Source organism: Numenius arquata, chromosome 4, assembly GCF_964106895.1.
Source record: "Numenius arquata chromosome 4, bNumArq3.hap1.1, whole genome shotgun sequence".
NCBI lineage: Eukaryota > Metazoa > Chordata > Aves > Charadriiformes > Scolopacidae > Numenius > Numenius arquata.
This window is the reverse complement of record NC_133579.1, coordinates 32,766,454-32,788,831: the sequence shown is the minus strand read 5'-3', so window position 1 is coordinate 32,788,831 and position 22,378 is coordinate 32,766,454. Positions and strand designations below refer to the sequence as shown.

The 22,378-nt window shown below is 38.0% G+C and overlaps 1 protein-coding gene across 2 annotated transcripts in view; it reads left to right on the top strand.

Moving 5' to 3' along the window:
- Positions 1–22,378, top strand: part of MBP (myelin basic protein) — a 123,992-nt gene that overhangs the window by 13,453 nt on the left and 88,161 nt on the right. For both annotated transcript variants that reach the window (XM_074146422.1, XM_074146423.1), the window contains exon 2: positions 15,613–15,687. In XM_074146422.1, coding sequence (XP_074002523.1) covers positions 15,637–15,687 — 51 coding nt within the window. In that variant the 5' untranslated portion in view covers positions 15,613–15,636. The remainder of the gene's footprint in view (positions 1–15,612; positions 15,688–22,378) is intronic.

Below are 22,378 nucleotides of genomic sequence, written 5' to 3'. Positions count from 1 at the left end.
CTGTCAGCAGTGAATTAATCAGAAATACAGCTTTCATAATATGTTTTGAATGGCATGGGTAATTAACTCGTGATTTTAATGCTTCCAATAGCACTTAATTGCAGCAAGGCTTTAATACTTTAGGAAAAAAAATCCTAATAGATTGCAAATCATTGTGTGTATTTTAACTCAATATTACATGGACCCCAAAATCATATTGGTGATTTCTAAACTGAGACTGAAAAATGCATGTAGGGGAAAAAGTCAGATGCTAAAAGACAAACAGTACCTCTGTAGTAAGTTTTAGATACATAAGTTCTTACTGTTATCTCTAATGTCTGTCTCTTAGATTTTAGGAATCTGGTTTTATGCTTTAATTATTTGTGAAGTATAAAATCATGTTTTCCTTTTGTCCAATTTAGTAAATTAATCACTGCAAATAAAAGATTAACATACACATTTGACAATGGTAGAATATTACATTTCAAGATGGCCAAATGATTAAAGGTATTTCACAATCAGCCGACTCTGTACTTTAACCTAAGAGAAATAACCAGGGCTTTGGAAAGAGGGCAATGAAATAATTTCATAATCACTCGTGCATTATAGCAGTAATACTGGCACACACGAATATGAAAGCTGGTGTTGCAGTGTCTTCCTGATGCAAAACAATACGATTGTCTTCACTGAGTTTGCTTGTGTAAGAAAAGACCACCCAAATAAGTAAGATCAAATGAACGCAAGATTTTAAGACATTCATGTTTGTCACACTAATTTTATATAGATAATAAATAGATAAAAAGGTTATTTTGCATATGTTGTTTTGTGGTATTGAATCATCTTGTGATGATTTATTTTATTGATTGAGAGGCATTGACTTCAAGTATGTTGACTCAATTCCAACTTCTAATTACATTCTGTTTGTATAAAAATTCCTCCTGTAATGTCAGTTGAATAAGTTGCCTGTCATTTACTGTTTTAAGCATTTTAAGTATTTTCTATTTAAAGGTTGCTGCAATTCAGAAATGTTTGAAATGATTGTTATTTGCATTTGTTTGTTAACTCTGTGCTTTGAAGTTATTGAACAGATTTTATTCTTTATTGTAACTGAAATTGCCACTCTTGAGAGACTTATCGTATTTTTACAGTAATGATTTATGATCTCATGTTCTGATTTTACATAGAATACCAATTTTTTATAAGGTCTGATATCGTTCAAGTTCCTGAAAATTAAACTATCATTAGATGAAACTAAAAGACACACTTAAATTATTTCAGTTCAGCCTCTGTCATAAAGAACATGACTAGCTCCTCTACAGAGAGATCCTTGTGATTGCTGTCCCAACAGAAATTCGTAACAAAGAGCCTGAAGAAGGCAAGTGGCTTTTCAGCCTCACAAGAATAGTACCAGTTGACATGAAACAGGGAAAATAAAAATTATGTTAAGGGAAACTGAGGTAAGTTCAGACTAGCAGGATGCTGAGTACCATTACTATGATACATACATAGCATGTTTCAGTCCAGGAGAGATGATTTCCTCCTGCTTGCAATACCATATTTATAATACAAGCTCAGCAGGTAGGGGGAGGGGAACATAGAAAAAAAAACAACAACAAACTATCTCCTTTGTGAAAAATTATATATTCTGGATTGTGTTTGGACATGGGCAGGCTGCAGTGTGCAAAGGGTAGGCAAGTGAGGAGCAAGATGCTGGTATTGCCAGGAGTGTTATGACTTTAAATGAGCAAAATATTAATCGGTACCAAAAATATTAGGCGTCCTTGTTTCTGTTGTGTTGTGATACCATTCTTTTATTAACCTGTGCGTGTCCCAGTCCCACTGAACCTGGCATTGCTGTGTGTCTGATTCTGTTATTATCTGCTTACACTTTTTCCCCGTGTGGCATTTGAGAGAGTACATGTGATAGGGTCTGCAAACCTTCTCCATTCTAGCAGACAACTGATGTATAGTGTAATTTTAAGTGCTTTAGGACTGGCTATTCATATGATATAGTTGGCAAAATAAGGGAAATTTTATGTGCATTACTAATTGAATTTAAGAGTGAATATAAGTGAACTTTGATGTATCCACACTGATGAAATATTTACATGCGGCTATGTTAAAAAAAACAACAAACCAAACAAAAAAAACCCAACCCAAAAAACAGTTGTGGTGGTAATTGCTTTCCACTTTGCATAACTTTAAACATACGAAGTCTGCAGTGCTTTTAGCTTTTGTTTTTAAACATCCTTGCCAGATACTATGAAGCCTGTGGTTTGGAGGTGGAGCTGTGTTTTTGATCAGGGTGGTTATTTTCTGAGTGAATTTTGCGTGCTTTGCGATACTAAATGGACAAAACATATTTTTTTTCTTATCATCACTATATTTGTGTTTTGGCCACTGACAAGAGACCAAACTGGGAATGGATTTACTCATAGATACTTATTTATAAGTGGTAATGCATTAGACTTACTGAATGTACCAAAATAAGATAGTGATTTAAACAGTAGTGTTAGCTTAATAAGGGCAAGTTTGGTCATCCAGAACTATTGTAAGGTTTTAAAATACTATGGACTAAACATTAGGGACCACAGCTGGGCAATGTTGGCATAAAGAAGGGATTGGTGCTGTACATGGGCCATGAGCGATGTATTCAGAAGTGAAAGGCTCCAGCTGCAACATCTCTTCAAAGTAAATATAGCAACTTACTTAGAAGAGCTGAATTTCCAGTAAAAAATAGTTATAAAACAGCTAAGCTGTCAATATAATTTAATTGCTTGCAAACTGATTGATCCCTTATCTTTGTGATAAAAACTCATTTAAGCAAAATGCTACACTAAATAAAAGACCCATTGTTTTCACCCGTTGATAACTGACTATTAAATGACAGTTTTTGTTTCAGGTATAGTGTAATTGGTACTTCAGAAAATAACTTGCAGTATTGACTGCACTTTTAGTGCCATGAACTGTTGGTGTTTGAGAGTGCTGTAGGTGAATTAAGAGTTGAGAGTAACAGGTTAGGTAGTGGTGGTGTTTCAGGTGGGAAAGCGAGGAATTCAGCCAAATCAGCAGCTCAGTATCTATTTTCTGCTAAGGAGTGGGATGAGAGGCATCTTTATTGGTTGAATCAATGATACAATGCACACAGGTTTGAAATGGCTGTTGCTGGAGGGCTTGTTATGTGTATGTGGATTATAAAGTGTCCAAGACTGTAGAAATATTATTCATTATTGATATCCTGTGGTGGTGTGTTTACTGCAGAGTGCTTGAGGAGGGGATGGGATTTTAAGGCCTATTTTGGGATTTAGTCTTGGAGGAATATTATGAAAAGAGCACACAGTTTGTAAATTATTTTGGAGATCGGGGTTAAAGTGACTTCAAGAGCCTTGTATAAAGCAGCTAGTCAATCTCATGCTGAGAATTAGATGCCTCAGGTTATTATCCAACAAGCAGAAGGCTCCTTAAAGTCAGTATCCATCCAAAGCCAGCATTTTGTGCTGTGCTGCTGCTCCTGTTCCCAGAGCTGGGAGTGGTTGTGTGTGTGCTTTGTGTGTGTCTCACAACCCTTTTCTTTGAGGGCAGGTGCTGACAGCCTTGTAGAATGGCTGACTTGCCTAGACCGTGCCGTGCTTGGGATGAAGATCAGCTCCGTCTCTTCCCCAAAGGGTTCAGACCCGCTCCAAGGAGGAGGCTTCAAAAGTAGAGGCTGTTGGGCAGGAGTGCTGGTCCCTTTCTTCAACAGACGTGTGTCTTTGTACAGACAAAATTACAGTTTTCCTGTACTTTGTACTGATCGCTTACAGGATAAAATGGATAAGCAGGAATTCAGCAATGAACTCAGACGGGGGAATAAAGTCTATTTGTCCAGTACCCTACACCCTTGTGAAACCCAGCTGGCTAAAAGCCAGCACATTTCATTTTCACTCTCTCTTTCCAGGGAATCACTGGTTTTGTGATTTTATTTTTTGGGGGGGTTTATTATTTTACCTTTTTTTAAAGTCAGTTGTCAGTATATGAACAGGTTCAGCAAAAGTTAGTCCCTCTCCGCTCTCCCCCTGCCCTGCTGTCCTCCAGGAAATTTCCTGTCTGGAAATATGATTGGAATATCCTCAGGCAAAAGGAGTCACCTCTGTCATTTGGGGCTGTTCTGCTGCTGTGGCAAGAACCACGCCATTCATGCAGTCTCTGAAATACAGTAGTCAGACTTTTGCTTTCCATCTTGAACACAGCTAGGTTTTCTACTCTCCTCCAGTTCTTCCAGAGCCCTGCTCTTCTTACGTTTATAAACACTCTGACTTTCAGCTTAGATTTATACGTGGGCAGCATGTTTTTTCTCCTCTTCTAACACTGTCATTTAGCTTTGCTTTACTTAGGCTTGACATGTCATGGGCTTTTAGTCTTATCCTTGTATAACAGGCTCCTATTGCTCTCATCATCCTTGCATCTGTTCTAGTAAAAAATTCATGTTGTTAAATATGGCTGACCAGAATTGTACCTAGTATTCAGCTGAGGTTACGCTAGTGGCTTGTATGATGACATTATTTCTTCGCTATCTTGACTGGAAATATCCCCTCATAATATAATGTAGGTCTGTTTGTCTGTTGTCTTGTTTTTTTCTTTTTTTTTTTTAATTTTCCCCTGACAGATCACATTGGTGACTCACAGTTATCCTGTGATCAAGGCAGGCTGATCTTTCCCCTTGGTATCTTCTAAAACAATCCCTGGTTTCCCACATCCTGTGTGAGTATGCTAATCACATGCTTATTATCTAATGGTATGGGTGACCTCCTACTATAGCTGTTTTAAAAGAAAGGCAGGGAGGAGGGGTATTACAGTGGTTTCCACTGTGTCTTGTGATAAGGCTGAGCATTTGCAGTGTCTGAGAAATTCTGCTGCATGAAGACCTGGAATGGCAGAGAAGTACCTCATTGTATATTGATGGTGTTCTGGTGTAAAATCATGTGAAGCTGCTTGGCCGTGTCATCATGGCTGGAGTGTTGTTTTGCGTGACTGATGGCAGAGCTTGAAGTCCATGAAGCACTTGTAAAATAAGATAGGAGGTGTCTGTGGTGATTAAAAACCCCAGCATTATGTAGTAGCTGAGACTGAGTTTTCAGAATTACAGCTCTGGGTTTAAGTTTCTAATGTCTGCCTAAGCTTCTCAAGTGGGCCGTAAGTAATTTTTCATGTATTGCCCTTAACTTATCTCCGCCTTTGTTCTGTATGTCTAATATGGGAGAAAGATTTACTTCCTACTCATATATTTTGTATACTTATGTTGCAAGACCTTTCGGGAAGGAACTTCCTCGCTGTCTTTGCATGCTGTCTGGAATGAGACCACTTGGTTGAAGTCTGTGGACCCTGTCACGATTTTAATGGTGGTATTCAGAACGTTTTCTTCCTTTAAAAACATTCAGTTAACAATAAAAGTAAAATAGTTTGTCCCCGTAATTTACAAGAACAAGATATTCTTGTGAATATTATATATAAGCCTACTTAACTTTTAATCATATGGTGGATTCGAAGTATATTTTGGTAATCATCTTTGAAAGTGAATACACTGCTAGTTTCCTTATTGAAACACATTTTCTTTGCTATTTTGACAATTTGCCAGATTTTTTAATCTTTTTTTTTTTTTTTGTATGTTGAATTTGATGTAAATTGTGAACTGCATTAGAAAACTATGCTGAAGAAACGACTGTTTGGCCTGTCACATTCTTTGGTTTTCCTTTTCACATGTAATAAAAAAGTCTGATTTTCTTTTTAATGAAAGAGGGGGAAATAATTGTCTTGTGTACATTTTGTACATTCTCGTGTTCAAATAGAAAATTTTCCATGGGTCTGCCATTGTTCTCTTCAATAGTAATTCAGTAATGACTATTTCTATGCTGGTTTTGTACATAGTCTGGGTAAAGGTTGGGAAAGTAACATTAGTACATGAAATTTAAGATTTAGATAAAATGAGGTGATGTTTGAGTATGAGATGAGTACTTGAAAGCATATTTGAAGAAGCACACAAGTACAATAATTGTATTGGGGTGATGTAAAGACTTAAGTGCTTTCTAGTGGAGATTTCAGTGCCAGGGTTGCTGATGTTACTCATTAATTATTTAAAATTTCAAGTGCAAAAACTCATAGCTTAGTGACTGTAACCTGCTGAGCCTCTGACCTAAACAACTAAAGCCCAAAATACCTGGACTAAAATTCCATTTGGAAAGGTGATAGATTTATTTATTTCTCAGATATACAGTTATCCTTAGCAAAAAATAATTTTGCTTTCTTTGTTCAGAAGGGAGAGCAAACCATTGTATAATTGCCAGAGAAAATCCCAAACCGGTGTCATAGTATCTGTGTTTCCAGATGGGCATTCATGAGCACAGAAAAATTGCTTCTCTACAGCTTTGTAAGTCACTTTGTTCTTAAATTTATTTATTGATTGAGGAGCAGATGAATTTACAAATCCTTACTTAAGGTTCACAAGGTGTTACTTGCCAACTTGCATTGCAAACCCATTTCAAGCTGGAGAACTGCCTTGTTTATGCTAGCAGACTGTGGATAATGCTAACCTGTTAGGAGGCTGTCAGATGAACCTTGAACCTTGTTACGTGTTTTAAGCACACTCACAAATTACAGTGTTCAGGACTAAATCTCCATCAAGTTACTTAAAAAAATTACTTTCAGAGTGTAATCTCATGCATGAACCCTCAGGAAATCAAGCTAGTAAAGGAGAAGGCAAAAAGAAGTAAGAACCATAATGCACAAAGAATGAGAAATATAAGCATATAGTTAAGGATGCATTTTTTTCACGTCAGAAAAGCAAAGTTGAGTTTTGTGCCTCTTCAGCTGTGTGTTTATGGGAAGGGAGGGACATGGCTCTACAGCAGTAGATTGAGCCAAGAGGGAGTCAACTTGGAGTATGGTGAAAGTCAGACCCTTTCGTAATATCAATATTTATGCCAAATGTAACAGAGGAGCATTTACAGGAAACCCATCTCTTGGTTGATATGTTTACAGTACAGATAGATTATATACGAAGTCAAAACAGAAGGAGAGAAAGGTCGGGAGGAGAGAGAGGCTTTTACCTCTTTTTTTTTTTTTTTTTTTTTTTTTTTTTTAAATTGAGTTATTTAATTGAGAAGGATATAGTGGTTCAGTGTTTTGTCACAGCAAACTTAACGGTGTCTGGAGAGGGTGAATCATCTTCTTGTCCCATCTGTCAGTCTGTTGAATATGAGAAGATAAGAGCCAGCGTACAGTGCCTTTGATTCATGTGCGTTTAGACGCACTGCAGGTGTGCATTTTCTCATCAGTCTCTACAGTGCGCTAATGAAACGCTGATCATCAAAGTGGCTGTGTTCCCTGGGAAGCTTAGGGGACCTGCCTCACTTTGGAAGGGAGAATATACTGCTCACCATTTGGAGAGGACTTGTTTTTCTAAGCAGGGAACGGGGAAAAAATGTGAGTCTTCAAATATATCTTGTTTTTATTCTCATGGTATCTTTTCATTTTTATGTGAAAACAGATGTGAGGTCTTGTTTGATTTCAGAGTACCTTAATCTCAAAAACGGAAAGTCTCCAAGTAAAAAATAATGATACTTGTCTGTACAGTTTCTTGATTGCTCTGTGCTTTTCCCCCTCTGGTACTGGTAAGATTATTACTTTGGCCTGAAATTCTCTATGATTTCAATGTCATTCTTTTTTCTTTTTCCTGGTTAATACTGCACTTCTGTTATACATTCTTGTGTGCTGGTTTATCTTTTTAAAAAATATTTTAGCATTTAGGTCAAGTGTGTACCTTCTAGTTGTTGACTCATTGAGGCCAGGAGGTGAAGTCCACAGCTGTGGAGGTGTACTCCTAAAGTAAATGTGGTACTTTAGAAGCAATGATAGTGGAAAGTGATGGTCTTAGAAGTTTACTGTGTATCTTTGCAATGTACAGAATAAGGTTATGTTGTGTCTCTGTTCTTAGTCATTCTCTCTGTATCTTTCTCCGTCCTTTTTTTTTTTTTTTTTATTTTCATTTTTTTCATTGGCGAATTTATTTTACTGCAATGTCAGATTGTTTTGTCTCTGGAGTACACAGGTGCTGGAAAATATCACCAATGATTTCGTGTCTGATTCTTTTTGGAGGGTTGGGGAAAATTGGTCCTTGCTCCTAGGTTTTGTGTGCCATGAAGACCTAAACAGTCCTCCAATATGAAAAAAACAAAACAAAACCAAAAACCAGCCTGTTTTGTTCTGGTGTTGTGTATAAAAGACAGTGTGTAGCAAATTAAATGAACCTGTTGATACAAAAATAGAAAATAGAAATAAAAAGAGAAAAATCAGTCTTAATTTCGTAGGTTTTTTGGTATAGGTTCAAGGGATGTGTATGTTTGACATACATGTGGCCCTCTGTTCCCTAGACTGGGAACAGATGTGAGGTGCAAGTATCTCAGCAAAGGCATGGAGTACATACAAGGAAATCCACATTTTTGTAGGTGCTGTGGTAGAAGTGCAGCAGGCAGAAGGAATGGCGTGGTGGGGGACCTGGATGTGCTGGGGGCATCTGGACCTTGCCCCAGGTCTTTGGGTAGTACCTCCCTCCCCCATCAAATGCACTGACCTCTCTTTTAAGGTGGAGGTGATTAAGGATATTTCCTTATGACCCTGCAGGTGGATTGAGATAGAGTTCGCAGGGCTCCACTAATCTTAGTGTTTTGAAGACAAACAATAAGCATGAGGCTAATGCCATTTGGTAATAATCACTGACAATTTGTGTTTATTTAAGGGAGTATAGATATCAGTGTGTGCTAAGTGATGTCAGGTGAGCATTTTTATATTCACAAAGGGAAGCAGAAAATCCCTGTTGAGAAATTTGTTTTAAAATTGTATCTTTTCTTTTTCTTAGTGAGTGGGATGAAGGTGATGGTATTCCAGAAAGGAAAGTGAAGTGGGTTGAATGAAGAAAGAAGAGAAAAGCAAGAGAAACCTAAGCTACAGAAAATAAAAATATGTTGTTTAGCAATTTCATTATAATTGTTTTTACAAACTGTTGTCTATAATCAAGTTTGGACTATCCTTAGCTGTGCTGAGGTGGGATTCCTGAAAATCACATGCTTTTATAAAAAAAAAAAATAAAATGCAATATCCTTCTTGTTGGCGATAGAGGAAAATTGTAATCAAAGGAGTCAGAGAAGATCTCAAAAAAACCTTGGGTCCTGTCTGCTGTGTTTACCTCGTGGCAATTCTAGGAAATAGCTTGCAGCAGTGTTCTTCCCAGAATATATTCTGTCTCAGTGTTGTAGCCTTTCTCCTGTGTTGTACTGTTTGCATAATAATGTAGTGAAAATTAAATAATTTTGATGTCCTTTGCAATGATACATGAGGTTATGTAAATTATTGAGTGACTCTGCTAGCACTGAGGACTACTTTCTCAGATAGATGTTGTTTAAGAACTTGGCCTATCTCTAAGAGGGGTGGCTTTCTAGGTCTAAGATCCTTGTTAAGGCACGTGCAGTTGTCTATAAACATGGAAAGTTGTCTATAAACATGTCTAGGTTGGCCAGGACTGTGATATGCAAGGCACTCTACAAGCCTGATTACATACACCTATCGGTACTAAACTCCTGGTGACTTCTCTGATTTATATATTACCGTCACCACTGAAATCTTGGTTCTGATCACTCACAATGGAAATGTGTCTGGAATAATGTATTTTTCTGGCAGGAAGGGTTTCGCAGAGAAGTATAATTGTGGAAGTCAAAAGGGAAATAAGATTTGATCTTGCAAGGATTACACAATTTCACAGGTAATGAAAAATTAAATCTGCCTTAAATAACGATGAAACTTGTAAGGGAGATAAGGCACCATATTTTATGAAATAATTTAACACTTGATTTAAGAGGGCAGGATTCCCAGGAAGGAGTTTTGCCCATGAGGCAGGTTACTTTGTTACGTGGTTGCTCACATCTGTCTCTGAAGCTTCTGACCATGGCTGCTGATGGAATTAGCTGCGGGTCACTCACCTGTGCCCACCAGAGGTTTTCATTCTTGGTGCATTGGAATACGAGGCTACCATGATGACGGAATTCTGAAGAAACAGATGAGGCATGCCCAGTGTCTCAGTCTGTTTTGAAAGAAGGCTGTAGTGAAGGGCTTCCTTCCAAAGATGTATATCACAGTGAGAGCCTAATAAAAACCCACTCAAAGATTTCCATCTAGCTGGCAGCCAGTGCTGGGCAATGTGTCAGCTTGCTTCCCAGGAAGCTACGTAACCTGGACCTGACACTAGAGAAAAAAAAAAAAAGTCTTTTACATATTGTTTTGCTGGGTAAGTTTGTAATTAAGAGTCTACGTTAGAGGGCTACCAAAATTAGAGAGAACTTGCACATTTCTTAAAAGTAATTATGCTTTTTTTTTTGTCTAATGAGATCTGGATATGGTAGTAAAATGTATGTTTACTTGGATAAGAATAGTCATGAATTTAGCAGGAAGTTTTAAGTAAATTCCTCAAATATTTTTATATTCTATGGTTACCCTTCCCATGTGTGAGTAAGGCCAGGAGCACTTGGTGAACGTATCTAGCATTGTAGCTCCACAACATTATCCAACAACATCAGTCTGTGGTGAATACGTATTCCTAGACAAGGTAATAATTATGTTCTGATACTTGTAAATATGTAAGTACTAGCATACCTTTATTATTATGTGTAGTTCTGTTGAGTCATAATTAAGTGTGTGGGAAGAGGTAAGACTAAACCCTTATTTTACATAACTAAATTACTCTTCGAGGATCATATTTAACAATCCATTTGCAGCATCCTGTGATTTACATTTGGTAGTTTATGTATTTTAATATGAACCATTAATGTTCAATAAAGGTGCTTCAGGTGCATTGGCTTGTGGCCTCTTGTAACTCCTGAATTTCAGTTGGTGAGCTGTCACTGCAAACCAGCTCGTGGTCTGAAGTTTATTGTTTGTATTTAGAATATAAAAAAAATTACAGTGTTCTGTGAGATATTACAGGAGGACACTCTTTACAGTCTGACCATTACAAGGAGTGAACTTTTCTCAGGCTCCTATGAGTGAGTAAGAAAATGCTATTTTGCAGTTAAAACAGCGTAACTTGGAGAAAGTGATATCACTGTATTTCTTGGTATATTCAAAACGTTTAGAGAAGCATTTTTCTGCCTTTCAGTGAAAATTCTAAATGATAATGTAAACCTCTTTATAGGACAGTGTGTGTGTGTGTAAAGATGATTAGAACCTCTTTTTAAACTACAAATACCCATTTTATTTCAACAGGCAGACTAGAATGGGCTACAAAAAATGATATGATACATGTTTCTAAACCCCTATTTTTAATCATCCATTCAGATAGAGAATTAAGTTACAATATCCCAACATACGTACATTTTTATAGGTATTGTTTATGAATGTGATGTGTAGGACTGAGTTTTTTCCATCCCTTTTTGGATGAGTTTTATTATTATTTTGTGCTTGGCAGACAACAAGGAGAAGTTTCTGTCCTTGGGTAGGGCAGTGGCATTTCTGTAGTTGTTGCTAGTTGGAAGATGGCTTCCTATCGTGAAGAAAGCGGGAAAGCCGCTTGGTCTAGGCTTCCATCAGGTTACCTGTTAGACTGATTCCGTAAGAAGGTAAATTGACGGGAGGAGACACTTTATTTTATTTCCTCAGGCAAAATCCATGGGCTATTTTTGGAATTACTTGAAGCAGCCTGGATAGCTGGCGTGACCTTTGTATCCGTCATCAATCGGGAAGTGCCTGGCTCTCGGCAGCAGAGCTGGTTCAGCTCGGTACGTGGTCGTGGCGTAGTGCTGGGGTGGCTGGGTGACTCTGCTGGCGGCAGTTCACAGCTTCCCGCCGTAATTCACTCACTTCACCCAAAGGAGTTGTTAGGCAGCTGAAACGTTCTCAACTTTTAGTCCTATTAAATCAGTTTGCTCACGTGGCCTGTTATTTCCTGGGCGTCTGGGATGGTTTTAATATGCTGAAACCCACAGTCTTGGTGGGGAGTTTCGTAGGTGATGTACTGGTGATCCTGCAGACTTGCATAGTGTTCCCTCTCATTTTATGACTCAAGCTCATGTGTGAAACCTCTCATCTCACAGGATTTATGAAACTTGCTGGGTTTCACCAGGAAGGTTTCAGATAAATGCTATTGTTGTGGTCATAGGCTCGATCTCATGCTCAGGCCTATCCTGGCAGCGTATTGTTAGATGTCATTCACGTCAGATTCAAGGAAGGTTACTGCATTTCTACAGTACTTCTGGTTTTGCATTGTTTTAGAGCTTCGTGACTGTTCTTGTGGCTATTTATCAGTGCTAAAGCATGTACGGACACCTCTGCAAACAAGAATGTTCATCAGTTGACTGACATTAATAAGTGCAAGAAGCTGCTGCTTCGCTGTATAGTCTGGCAACCTGTATGTTATGAAGGTGACTAAAACGAAAATACAAATCTTTCAGCTCAGATTTTTTGAATAGTTGGCTGCAAGTTCCTACAAAGGTTGTACAATGAGTAATCCCACTGAAAGCAGTGACTCAACTCATTGCATAACGATTGGCGCAGGTAGAACCTGTGCAGTGTGGTCTCCTTGCCACAGTAAGAACCAAAATGGGTGTTGTAAGTCTCAGCACTTCAGGATGTACTTGCATCCTGATGTGAAAATGAGCCGTGTGCTTAGTTTTCAATCAAGCAAGGCAGACTTCTGCTTGAGGCTAAAGTGAAAAATTAGGTCTTTTTGTTGTTGTCGATGATTTTAATGTTTACAGACTTATGTGTATGTATATTTTTGCTTCCTAATCAGGTATCTACAGAAGAGTTGGCACTATACCTTTACTTTCCTGATTCACGTCAGATTTTTTGGAAGCCTTTTTTTCACAAAGGATTACTTACGCTTTTCTCTATTAAATAAGTAGTGTGAAGAATTGTGTTACTTTTAGGATACTCTTGCTATACGGCCTTCTGCTTTTGTCTCTTTGGTTAAAAGGTAGCTTTATCTCTACATAAGGAGTTTATAGCAGATACCTACAGCTAACTGAGACTGAGTTTAAACATCCGCGTTCATTTATGCGTGAAAAGGATGGAGTAAAATCTAGTTGTATTAGCGTTAATTTCTGAATATGAAGTGAGAATAAGAAGGGGTGGATCGTCTGAATTTTGACCACACGTTGTCCCTCTGACACATTCAAAACAACAAAGGAAACAGAAGTGCAGGCTGAAATCAATGCCATTAGTTTTCAGCTGTTAAGTCTGTTCCTGTAGAGAAATGTAGCACTCAGCCCAGATGTAGTTGTACTTTCAATCTGCACTCCCAAACTTTGAATAGCATTGTGCCTTTCCATTTCTCCAAGCCTTTTTTTCTTTTTTATTCCATTCTGTGTGTAATTTTTAGCATCTTGCTGAAGGAATTATGCACCTGGGAATCAAGAGGGTGTTGATCAACCATTTCATACACTTCTCCGTTTGCTTGGTTTTCATTTTCTTTGCTTGCTTTGTGTAGACATTTGAGTAGAAAACTGGCCTTATCATTTTCAGGTATCTCTGGTGTGGCAGCATGGAATTTTTTATTGTTTTTCTTTTCACTGGCCAACAAATGATTTTTAGACATTTATCTGACTTAGTTTCACAGCAAAACTTGTCTGTATTCTGGTACCTTTTTCTACCTTGGCATTGCAGGACTGGGACTATGCTGTGCTCAGTGTTTCATGGGTACAGGGTGCTTGTTCCTGTAGCGTTACTCCAGAGACACCAGGGTGACAAAGGGCAGGCAGGGCGACACTGATCAGAGTTCTAGTTTGCAAGTATTGCGTTGGCTTCGCTCTCTGTTCACTTAAACATATGTGTATTGCAGATCAAGTTTGATAATCTTTCGATAAATGACTGGAAGAGTAACACTTGAACATTATGCCTTTTCTTTCTGCTGTAGACGTTTCCTATAGTTTTGTATTCCACCGTTTTCTGTCTGTTGCAAAGTAGGTGATGTGAGAGGTGAGCTGCTGCTCAGAAGGCCAGTTTGAGGTAGTTTAGCTGTGAAACTCAGTTTATATGAATGTATTTGTATTTTTCCTTGAAAGTTTTCATAATCTTACAAAAATCTGAATTGGTTGTGCTGATTTCACAATATGAAAGGATATGATTTTTTGCTTTTAATCTTCTATGCAATAGATAGTAATGTTATGTTTACAATTTGCCAATAAACTCTACCTTGAGTATACTTACTCAGTTTGGATGTTTTTTAATTTTTCATTTGTGAGACCTCAGAAGTGGCTGTTTGTGAGGAATTACCTAATCGGATACCGTGTTATGTGGCACTTTGATTTTACAGCGAGTGGAATTCAGTGAATAGTCAAAGGAGGCTGCACTGCAGACCCTCACTAATTTGAAATTTATCTTCGGGATTGGGTGGAAATAAATCTAACAATCTCTCCAAAAGTTGTGGTAGAGATACAGGACAAGATTGCTTTTCATAAAGTACACATTTCTGTGATGAAAAGTCAGAAGTAATCAAAGTCTCTATCTTTAGAGTCCTTTGGTACACAAATCAGCGCACGTAGCTGGGGTTTTAACTATATTTGTATGTTCTACCGAGTGTGACCAGTTATTAGCCTATTGTTTTACTTCATGCATTTTCTATCACAGTAAAGATCTGGTTGTCCTTTTCTCCCAAGCCTTTTCATAAGATTATGCTTAATGAAATAATGTAGTCCTCTGAGAGTGAAAGCGTTGTGCCGGGATTTCTGTTTATTGCAGAGTAATGAAGTGTTACTGTTACCACCGGAAACTTCACTTTATTACTGAAATTTCAGTTCATAATTCTGAGAGGAAAAAGTCCACTTGAAACTTCTCTTGCATGTAGTCTCAGGGTTTTAAGCGCTACCTTGCACTTCAAATCGGCTGAAGGCAGCACCTGTGTATAAGAGCCTATACAAACACATGCTTCTATGAGAAGAAATATGTAGCGTAACCACAAGAGTACTCTAAAAGCTGAAATTTGAGTGTTGTGGTTTAACCTACATAAGCTCTGTTAAAGCTGAGATACAACAGGATGAGCCAGAAAATACAAAGAAAGAGTTGGCATTCCTTTCTTATGTGCTTGTCATGAAAGTGTAGGCTGTAAAGAACAATTCCATTCTCACCTCCACAGCAAATTGTTGGCTGTTTAGTGTGGTGCTTTTTTTCAGTAATTGCTGTTTATATAATGGCAAATGTGAATTTAAAAGAACTTACTTGATCTTTTATGGAAGTTTGTAGTTAGAGATCATTTGATATATATTACGCTGTTTTGGTATTATAAACATAATGTTGAAAGACAGAGCCTCTACCTAATTCCTAATGTAGTTTTGATTTATGTGCAAATTTCACAAAAAAGCCTTTATTTTCAGTCCTCTGTTTATGTCTTTTTTTAGAAGAAGGAAAACGTTTTGGTAATGCTTGGATTTGCAAAATAGACCAGATAAGCTTTTTTTTTTTTTTTTTCTTAGGATCTTTCACAGATCTTACCTTGGACTATAAAAATGCTTATTGTATGAGAACCATCTCTTTGTTCCATGTCAGATGAAAAATTAATTTGTATTTCAGTACAAATGTATTGGTTTCAAAAATGCTGTTTTGGTTTTATCTTTTCAGAATTTGAAGTTCTGGTGATCCATCATGGGGAACCATGTAGGAAAACGAGAACATGGCGCTGACAAGTCAACAAAGGTAAGTGTAAAAAAAATTGAAGAGGCAAGGCTACTTCAGCAATACGTATGTTATGAAATACATACTTTTTTTAGCACATTAGTATGTTTACTAGATCACCTTCACCATTCCTATTTTGTAGTTGTCACTATAAAATGACCACCTTTTTTTTTAAACAGGGTCCTACGAGATGTGGCCAAATGAGAATTTTGCTGTGCTGAATTTAATGAGATATGGTCTTCTCCTGCGTCAGATCCATAGCTGATAAAAAGCTTCTCAGTCATGGTGGAAATGAGCCTTAGAAGCATAATATTGGAGAAATTTTTAAAGAGCCAGGGAGCTTAATTATGTTCTGCGCATTGGCAGCTTTCCATGTGGGCATTCATTTGCTGTATCCATAAGAAAGAAACTATATAGAAACACATAAAATACGAGAATTCTAAAGGAAAAGATTGTCAGTCTGAGGAGATACAGCTTTAAAAATCTCCTCCCCAGGAAAAAAAAAAAAAGATGAGAACTATCAAAATGTTAATTAAAAGTTAGTATTTGCTTTCTAGGCCTCTGCTGACACTGTTGTATATTTTGCACATAATGTGGTATTCTGTTTGCCTTGTGATAATATCTTGTTTATTTGTTTTTCTACATTGTACCGGAAGAGAGTTCACACGTATCTTAAAAAAGAAACATCTTTCTATATATAAAAAAAGATGCTTCTTGTTGCTAGCTGTTGCTAATTTCCCTCCACCGGTCCCCACCCAAAAATAACAGTTTGCTGTTTGTGCCCACACTGTATAAAGCTGTTGCCCTTTGCATTGGACAGGTGATGTAAACAGACAGTTCTGTGCTTTATCTGGAGGAACATGGGTATTTTGCATTGCTGTGGCAGATAAGCAGCTATCCCTAAAACATATACAAACTAGAATTCATACAGTTATCAGTCCTTTGCCATCTCCTTTAGGAAAACATATGAGCACACTGGAACGAATAGGGAGAAAAGAGCAGGAAGAGAGGACAACTGGCTATGTATATTTTTGGTTTGTGTTTGTACAGTGTTTTGCAGAACGGTTTTGTGGCCCAAAGTTTTGGTTTTGGTACAAACGATAGTATGATTACTAAGCTGTGGTCTTGTAGTGACCAGTGTTGTAGACTTCCCCGCTAGAAAACTCAGTTCCGTAGATTGAGCAGAGTCAAATGCACCAAACAGATGTATGTAGCCTAATATTTTGATCCTTTCTGAGCAAGGATGTGAGGTACGGCGGGTGTACAGAGCTTGATGAGCTGTTGTGTACCACGTATCCCCTGCTTTGGTCTTTGAGAACAAAATTTGGTTAGAAAAACACATCGTAACTTTTCTCCCCCTGTGGGATCTGGGCTGCAGGTGAGTGAGTTGGCGGGTATATGGGGCCTTAAAAAGGAAAAGATTCTTCAAACTGTAGAGGCGATGCAATAGGTGCAAGTTTGTGGTGGTGGTGGAGAGTCAGAGTCAGGTGGCCATGAGTCTTGCACTTAGTGCGTAAGACAGGTCTACAAGGAAATGGATTGCTGCAATTTTTTTAATTCCTCCTTTTTCCTAATTAGTTCATGGAGAATACTTGATTCTGCAATCAAAATAATAATCATTTACCTAAAGTATTTTTGAAGGGGGAACTTATTTCTGTAGTGGTATCTTCTGTCCCTCACTCATCATTCTAGAGTGACAAAAAACCAAACCACCAAACCCCTAAACTTTAAAATAGGCAATACTTGATCAAAATCTGCCTTTATGCACATAAGACAGTAATCATGTCAAAAGAAATGGTAAGGCCACAGATTTAAAATCAGGAAATGTATGGTTAAGGCGCTACTATGTATTCCACATAACTAGTCAATCTTGATTGAGTTCTTCCAGGCAGCATTAAAATTCCTACCGTCAGTGGTAACCATGTGTCATTCTTTTTCTTTTTCTTTTTTTTTCTTTTTTTAAAGTTAAAGTAGCTTTTTTCTGCTGTTGGTCAATATAGCTGTAAATTAGAACTGTTTTCCCACCAGTCTGCTAGTGCGGTAGTGTGGTATGGGAGACAATTGCTGAAGTCTTGCAAAGACTGCAGTGGAAATGCTGAACTGCCTCCCCTTGCTCTTAGCAATAGAACTGCAATGAAAAAAAGGCTAACATCTCATTAAGGATCTTTCCAAAATTCATTACTTGTAACTTCAGGCTGTTTTCCTTTCCCAAAAATATAGTACAAAAGAACAACAGCATTTTAGGCAGCTGCTTTGAACCTGTGATTTGCTGTGGTTCAGATTTGCTGCACAAACGCTGTACTGGTTCCTGAGCTGATAGACCAGTTCTCCAGACAGCTCTTCTATGTATAGTGACACTACAGAGACTGTTGCCAAACTGTACCGACTCTAATTCTTGATTGTCCAATAAATGTCCTATAATACACAATTACTATGGGGTGCAGGTTTTTTGAGTTGGCATCTAGCTTTGGTTTACTTTCAGTAAATTTGGGTATTTGAATTACAAAATTAGAAATAGGGAACTGGAAAGCAATTATTTCATCAAATGTCTAACGTGACACCAAGATGCTTTCAAATTGGAAATGTGCAAAAGACAGCAAGATGGCTTCCCGTGCTGTGATAGGTCTTTCGAAATATTGTTCCTTTCTTGATTTATAAATATGCCAAGCTACAGTGATTATTTAATAAACAATAGGAGATACTGTGAAATTAATTGGATGCTTTAAAAAAAAATAGTTGGTTTGTTTGACCTAAATAATGCCAAAAAGATTTGCAAAACACTTGCAAACACCCTCATGTTTTACTCAAAGCAGTAACATACTCTGTCTCATTTCTGTCATATTTCTTTCTCGTGTCTAATGGATCTGTATTTTTTTTCATAGTTTTGTAAGATAGATAAAAACTATTCAATGAACCCAGCAGTTTATCTTCTTTCTTTGCACTTTGAAGGACATTAGACTTAGCAGTCTGCTTAATGCATTAGTAATCGTGTAAGTATTTATTTTGTTTAACTTTGTTCTTAGTGTTAATACTTGGGTTTAAACTTATGTAAATACATCTAAGAACAGCAATAGCAGAAAGAATGGGCTGTCCTTCGTGCCCTGAGTTTAATTTCTCAGAGAGCTAAATGTAGAAGGGTAGACAGAGTAGATGACTGAGGTTTTATTGGTCTTTGTTTGGAGCTGTAGCTGATCTGTGTTCATGTGGCACCATCCCTTAAACAATTCTGCACAGCGCATATATTGCCGTCTCAAAATCTTTGAACCTTCTTGCTACCTGTCAAATTGTCTCTTAACTTTATTGATTGTTCGGGAAGATGACATTGGAAAGAAGGTTTCCAGCATTTTCCCGTCTATTCCACAGCAACTACCAAGTGCACCAAGCCTGATTTTCATGTGTCTCAGGTCATGTAGTACTGTGGGGAGCTGGAAAAGATCAAAATCTACTGCCCTGCCATTTCAAGGGATTGTTTAAGAAACTTATACAGGCCTGGAACTTGTTAGATTATTGGAAATAATGGATCATCTACCTATTTCATGTCCTTGTCGTACTTGGGGTGTGCTGTAAGTAAACCTAATGAGCCAAAACCAATTGCTACCTCTGATATCTAACTCCAAAAAACTTTGGGAAACCTAAATTGCCACAGGATATTGCTTTCTCACAGGCCAAAATTGAAATCAGATGTAGTGATGATAAGGCATTCAGTCTACAATTTAATATTTTGTTTGAACTAAAAGCTATCTGTTAACAATGACTAAGTCTTGCTGTGTAATAAACTTATGAAAAATCTTGCCTTTAATTGCCCTGTATGCACCTAGATTCTGTGGTGTGTTTTGCAGAGGTTGATTTGATAATTTTAATAAACTAAGTGGTTCTCGGTGTTTAAGGAGAACTCAGTATAATTAGTTCAAGCTAAAATGCTACGGTGAGCATGTATCAATAAATTGGATGGTTTCTGTGCTACTTCTGAGGAGATTCTATTTTCTCTCCTGCTTTTTCCCCAGTTGTCTTGCTAATGTTCAGGAATTTGCGCCCTGCACAGTCTTACTCCGGATAATATTGGCAGAAAGTTTTCTCGCTCTCCCTGATGAGAGGGAGGTGGAATTCTGAAGGTGGCTGGCTCAGGACGGTAGTTGTATTGTTCACCTCATAGATGTATTTCTGCTATCAAAAGTGTTTTCATATTGATCTCGTCTGATGCCCTGCCTCTCATGGTTGAGACTGCTTATAGACCTGAGCCATATGTGTGGTTTTTACCAGGTGCTTCCTCTTGGTATGCATCATAGAATATCAAGAAAGGAAAAAAACAACAGATGAACTAATTTTATTTGCTTTATTATTTGGTCTGAAGTGTTATTTTTGGAAGACAGAGGTTTATTTTTTATACTTACAGTTTGAGATTTACATGACACAGATTATGCGGATTTTGAAGACTGGGTTATGCTTTTCTATAAAAAATAAATAAAAACCTCAAAAAAATTCAAATACCATGTTTGATTGTATTACGTTTAAATAAATTGTCTTATTACCATACATAAATTAATCAGTGCAGCCTTTTCACTTTTTTCCCCTAGCAATTCTGTGTTTTCTCAAAGTTTTACCTTTTGCAGCAGAGCAATGAAGAGCACAGAGGCTATAGCAGTGTATTCTTTGTAATTTGATATATTGATTAAAACACTCCCTCTCAAGCCATTATCTTTCTGCAGGCAAAGAAAAGAGTAAAAATTTGAAAATGTTGAAAGCACCAACTTTTTCTGCGAGAGCTTTGATGAGCATTTTCACCAGGCAGTTTTAGGGGTTATACACAGTAGAAATTCTCTTGACCTGCCAGTGTCTGGTTAAGCCAGTGGCTGGTACAAGGCAGTGCTGCTTTTGGAAGAGGGAGAAAGAGGTGTGAAGGGAAGTTCTAGGCAGTCAGCTTAAGCAAGACCAGTTCAATTTGACAGATGTCTGTTTTCTTCAGGTTCTATCATCGACCTAGATTTGGCCTTGAGCAAATCCTGTCGTGCTCGTTCTATTCTCCTATTTCATTTCTTAACCTTCATACTGTCTAACTGGATTGTTCGTTGGGACAGATGCGGTGTCATTCTGTATTAATTGTGGTGCTTGGAGACCTTGAGTGGAGCCTTCAGGCACTGATGTGCTTCAGCTAGTGAGATGATATCATAGTGGTACAGAAATGACTGTACTGGTTGAAGCCTCTGAGAATGCCAAGTATGCGGTAGCTGTGACATCTGTCTTCAAAAATTAAGACCATTGCTCAGTATGGTACTGTAAGTCTGTGTTTAATGTTTAAGTAGGCAAGTAGCTCTGCTATTTATAATTTATGTATCTAAATTCAAGTTGTGTTTGAATAGCTGACTGCTCGTTACACTCTTCAGGTACTGAATTTAATAGGGTCAACTGTACTTACAATATTTAAACTTTCTAGTGTCTAAAATATGCTAAGCTCATCGGAAGGATGTATGGAGGGTAAACTGTCCCTGGATCAGAGCTGGTACTTTTACACTTCCCTGTTTCCCTTTGTTGTGCATATGCGAAGGCCTCTGAAGGTGTAGCGAGGCTTCTGTGCAGAGCAGCTGGTGGAAGAGTTAAAGGTGGGAGGCAAGGCAGATGCGAGTGCGAGGAGCAAGTTCTGGTCAATGCCACAGCATTTAAGGAGCTGCCCAAATTGTATCATCTTGGCAGAATGTCACTAGGTCTGTGTTCCAGTGAAAACGTGAGTAAATATGTAGGTGAAGGTTACGTGGGATAAGTTGAGAGCATGTTTTTCTGTTGTGTGCACGACTGCTAAAGTACTAGTGGTTCTTGGTTTAGGTCTTGCAGGTTGAGCTTGGACGGGTGTAGAAAGAAGAAGCGCAGTTGCTGTGGTTTTGGCTGGGGGGGAGGTACGGTTGTGGGCTTTGTTCTCCCACCCGAAGCCTGCAGAGCTGACTCGAAGAATAGGGAAGTACACGCTGTACTTTTTAAGGTGGTGTGCCTCAGACGCCATGCTTTTGCGGTGTAGTTTTCTATAGTTCCCTTCTTGTTAGTGTTGATATAGAACTAGATAAATGTCCTGTCAAATGAGTCAAACCACTTAAACTAGCAAGGAGCTGGAAGGACAGGGGTGTAATGCACTGCCCATCCTCTGTTAACTCTCTGTGAACTGTTCTAGTTGCTGAGATGTTTTTTCTAATAAGAGTCAGCCCATACTTCAGCCTGAGAACATGTTGCTCGCTGCTTGAGCATCTTCATGCCGGAAAACTGAAGGTGAAGCTGTTTGTATCTTTAATCTTGAGGAAGCAGTAAGTGACATGAAGATCCTGAATGGGAGCAATATCTTCTTCCTCACATAACCTTGTTGTGCTTTTACTGTTGTGGTGGTCATAGATCAGCATGTGACAGTATGTTGTATCACCTGCTCTGGAAGTGGGTGAGAGAAGTCAAAGTAACAAACTAAAATTTCCATTAGTTATATTTGAGAAGAGCCTTAAAAAAACCCTTTCACGGTAAAGTATTGCCTTAGAATGCAGTTACATCTGTAAAATCAGTTAAATCAAGTAAAATCAAGCGTTGGAGAGATTGCCAAGCTTTACCTATGGGTACCCAGGGCCAAACCACAGAAGAATCTCCAGTATCTAAGACAGTATCTGTCCTGTAGCACTTAAAGTATTAAACCCCAGTAAAAGTGCATTTTGAAGTTTGTCCTCATTGTTTTCTCCTAATGCTG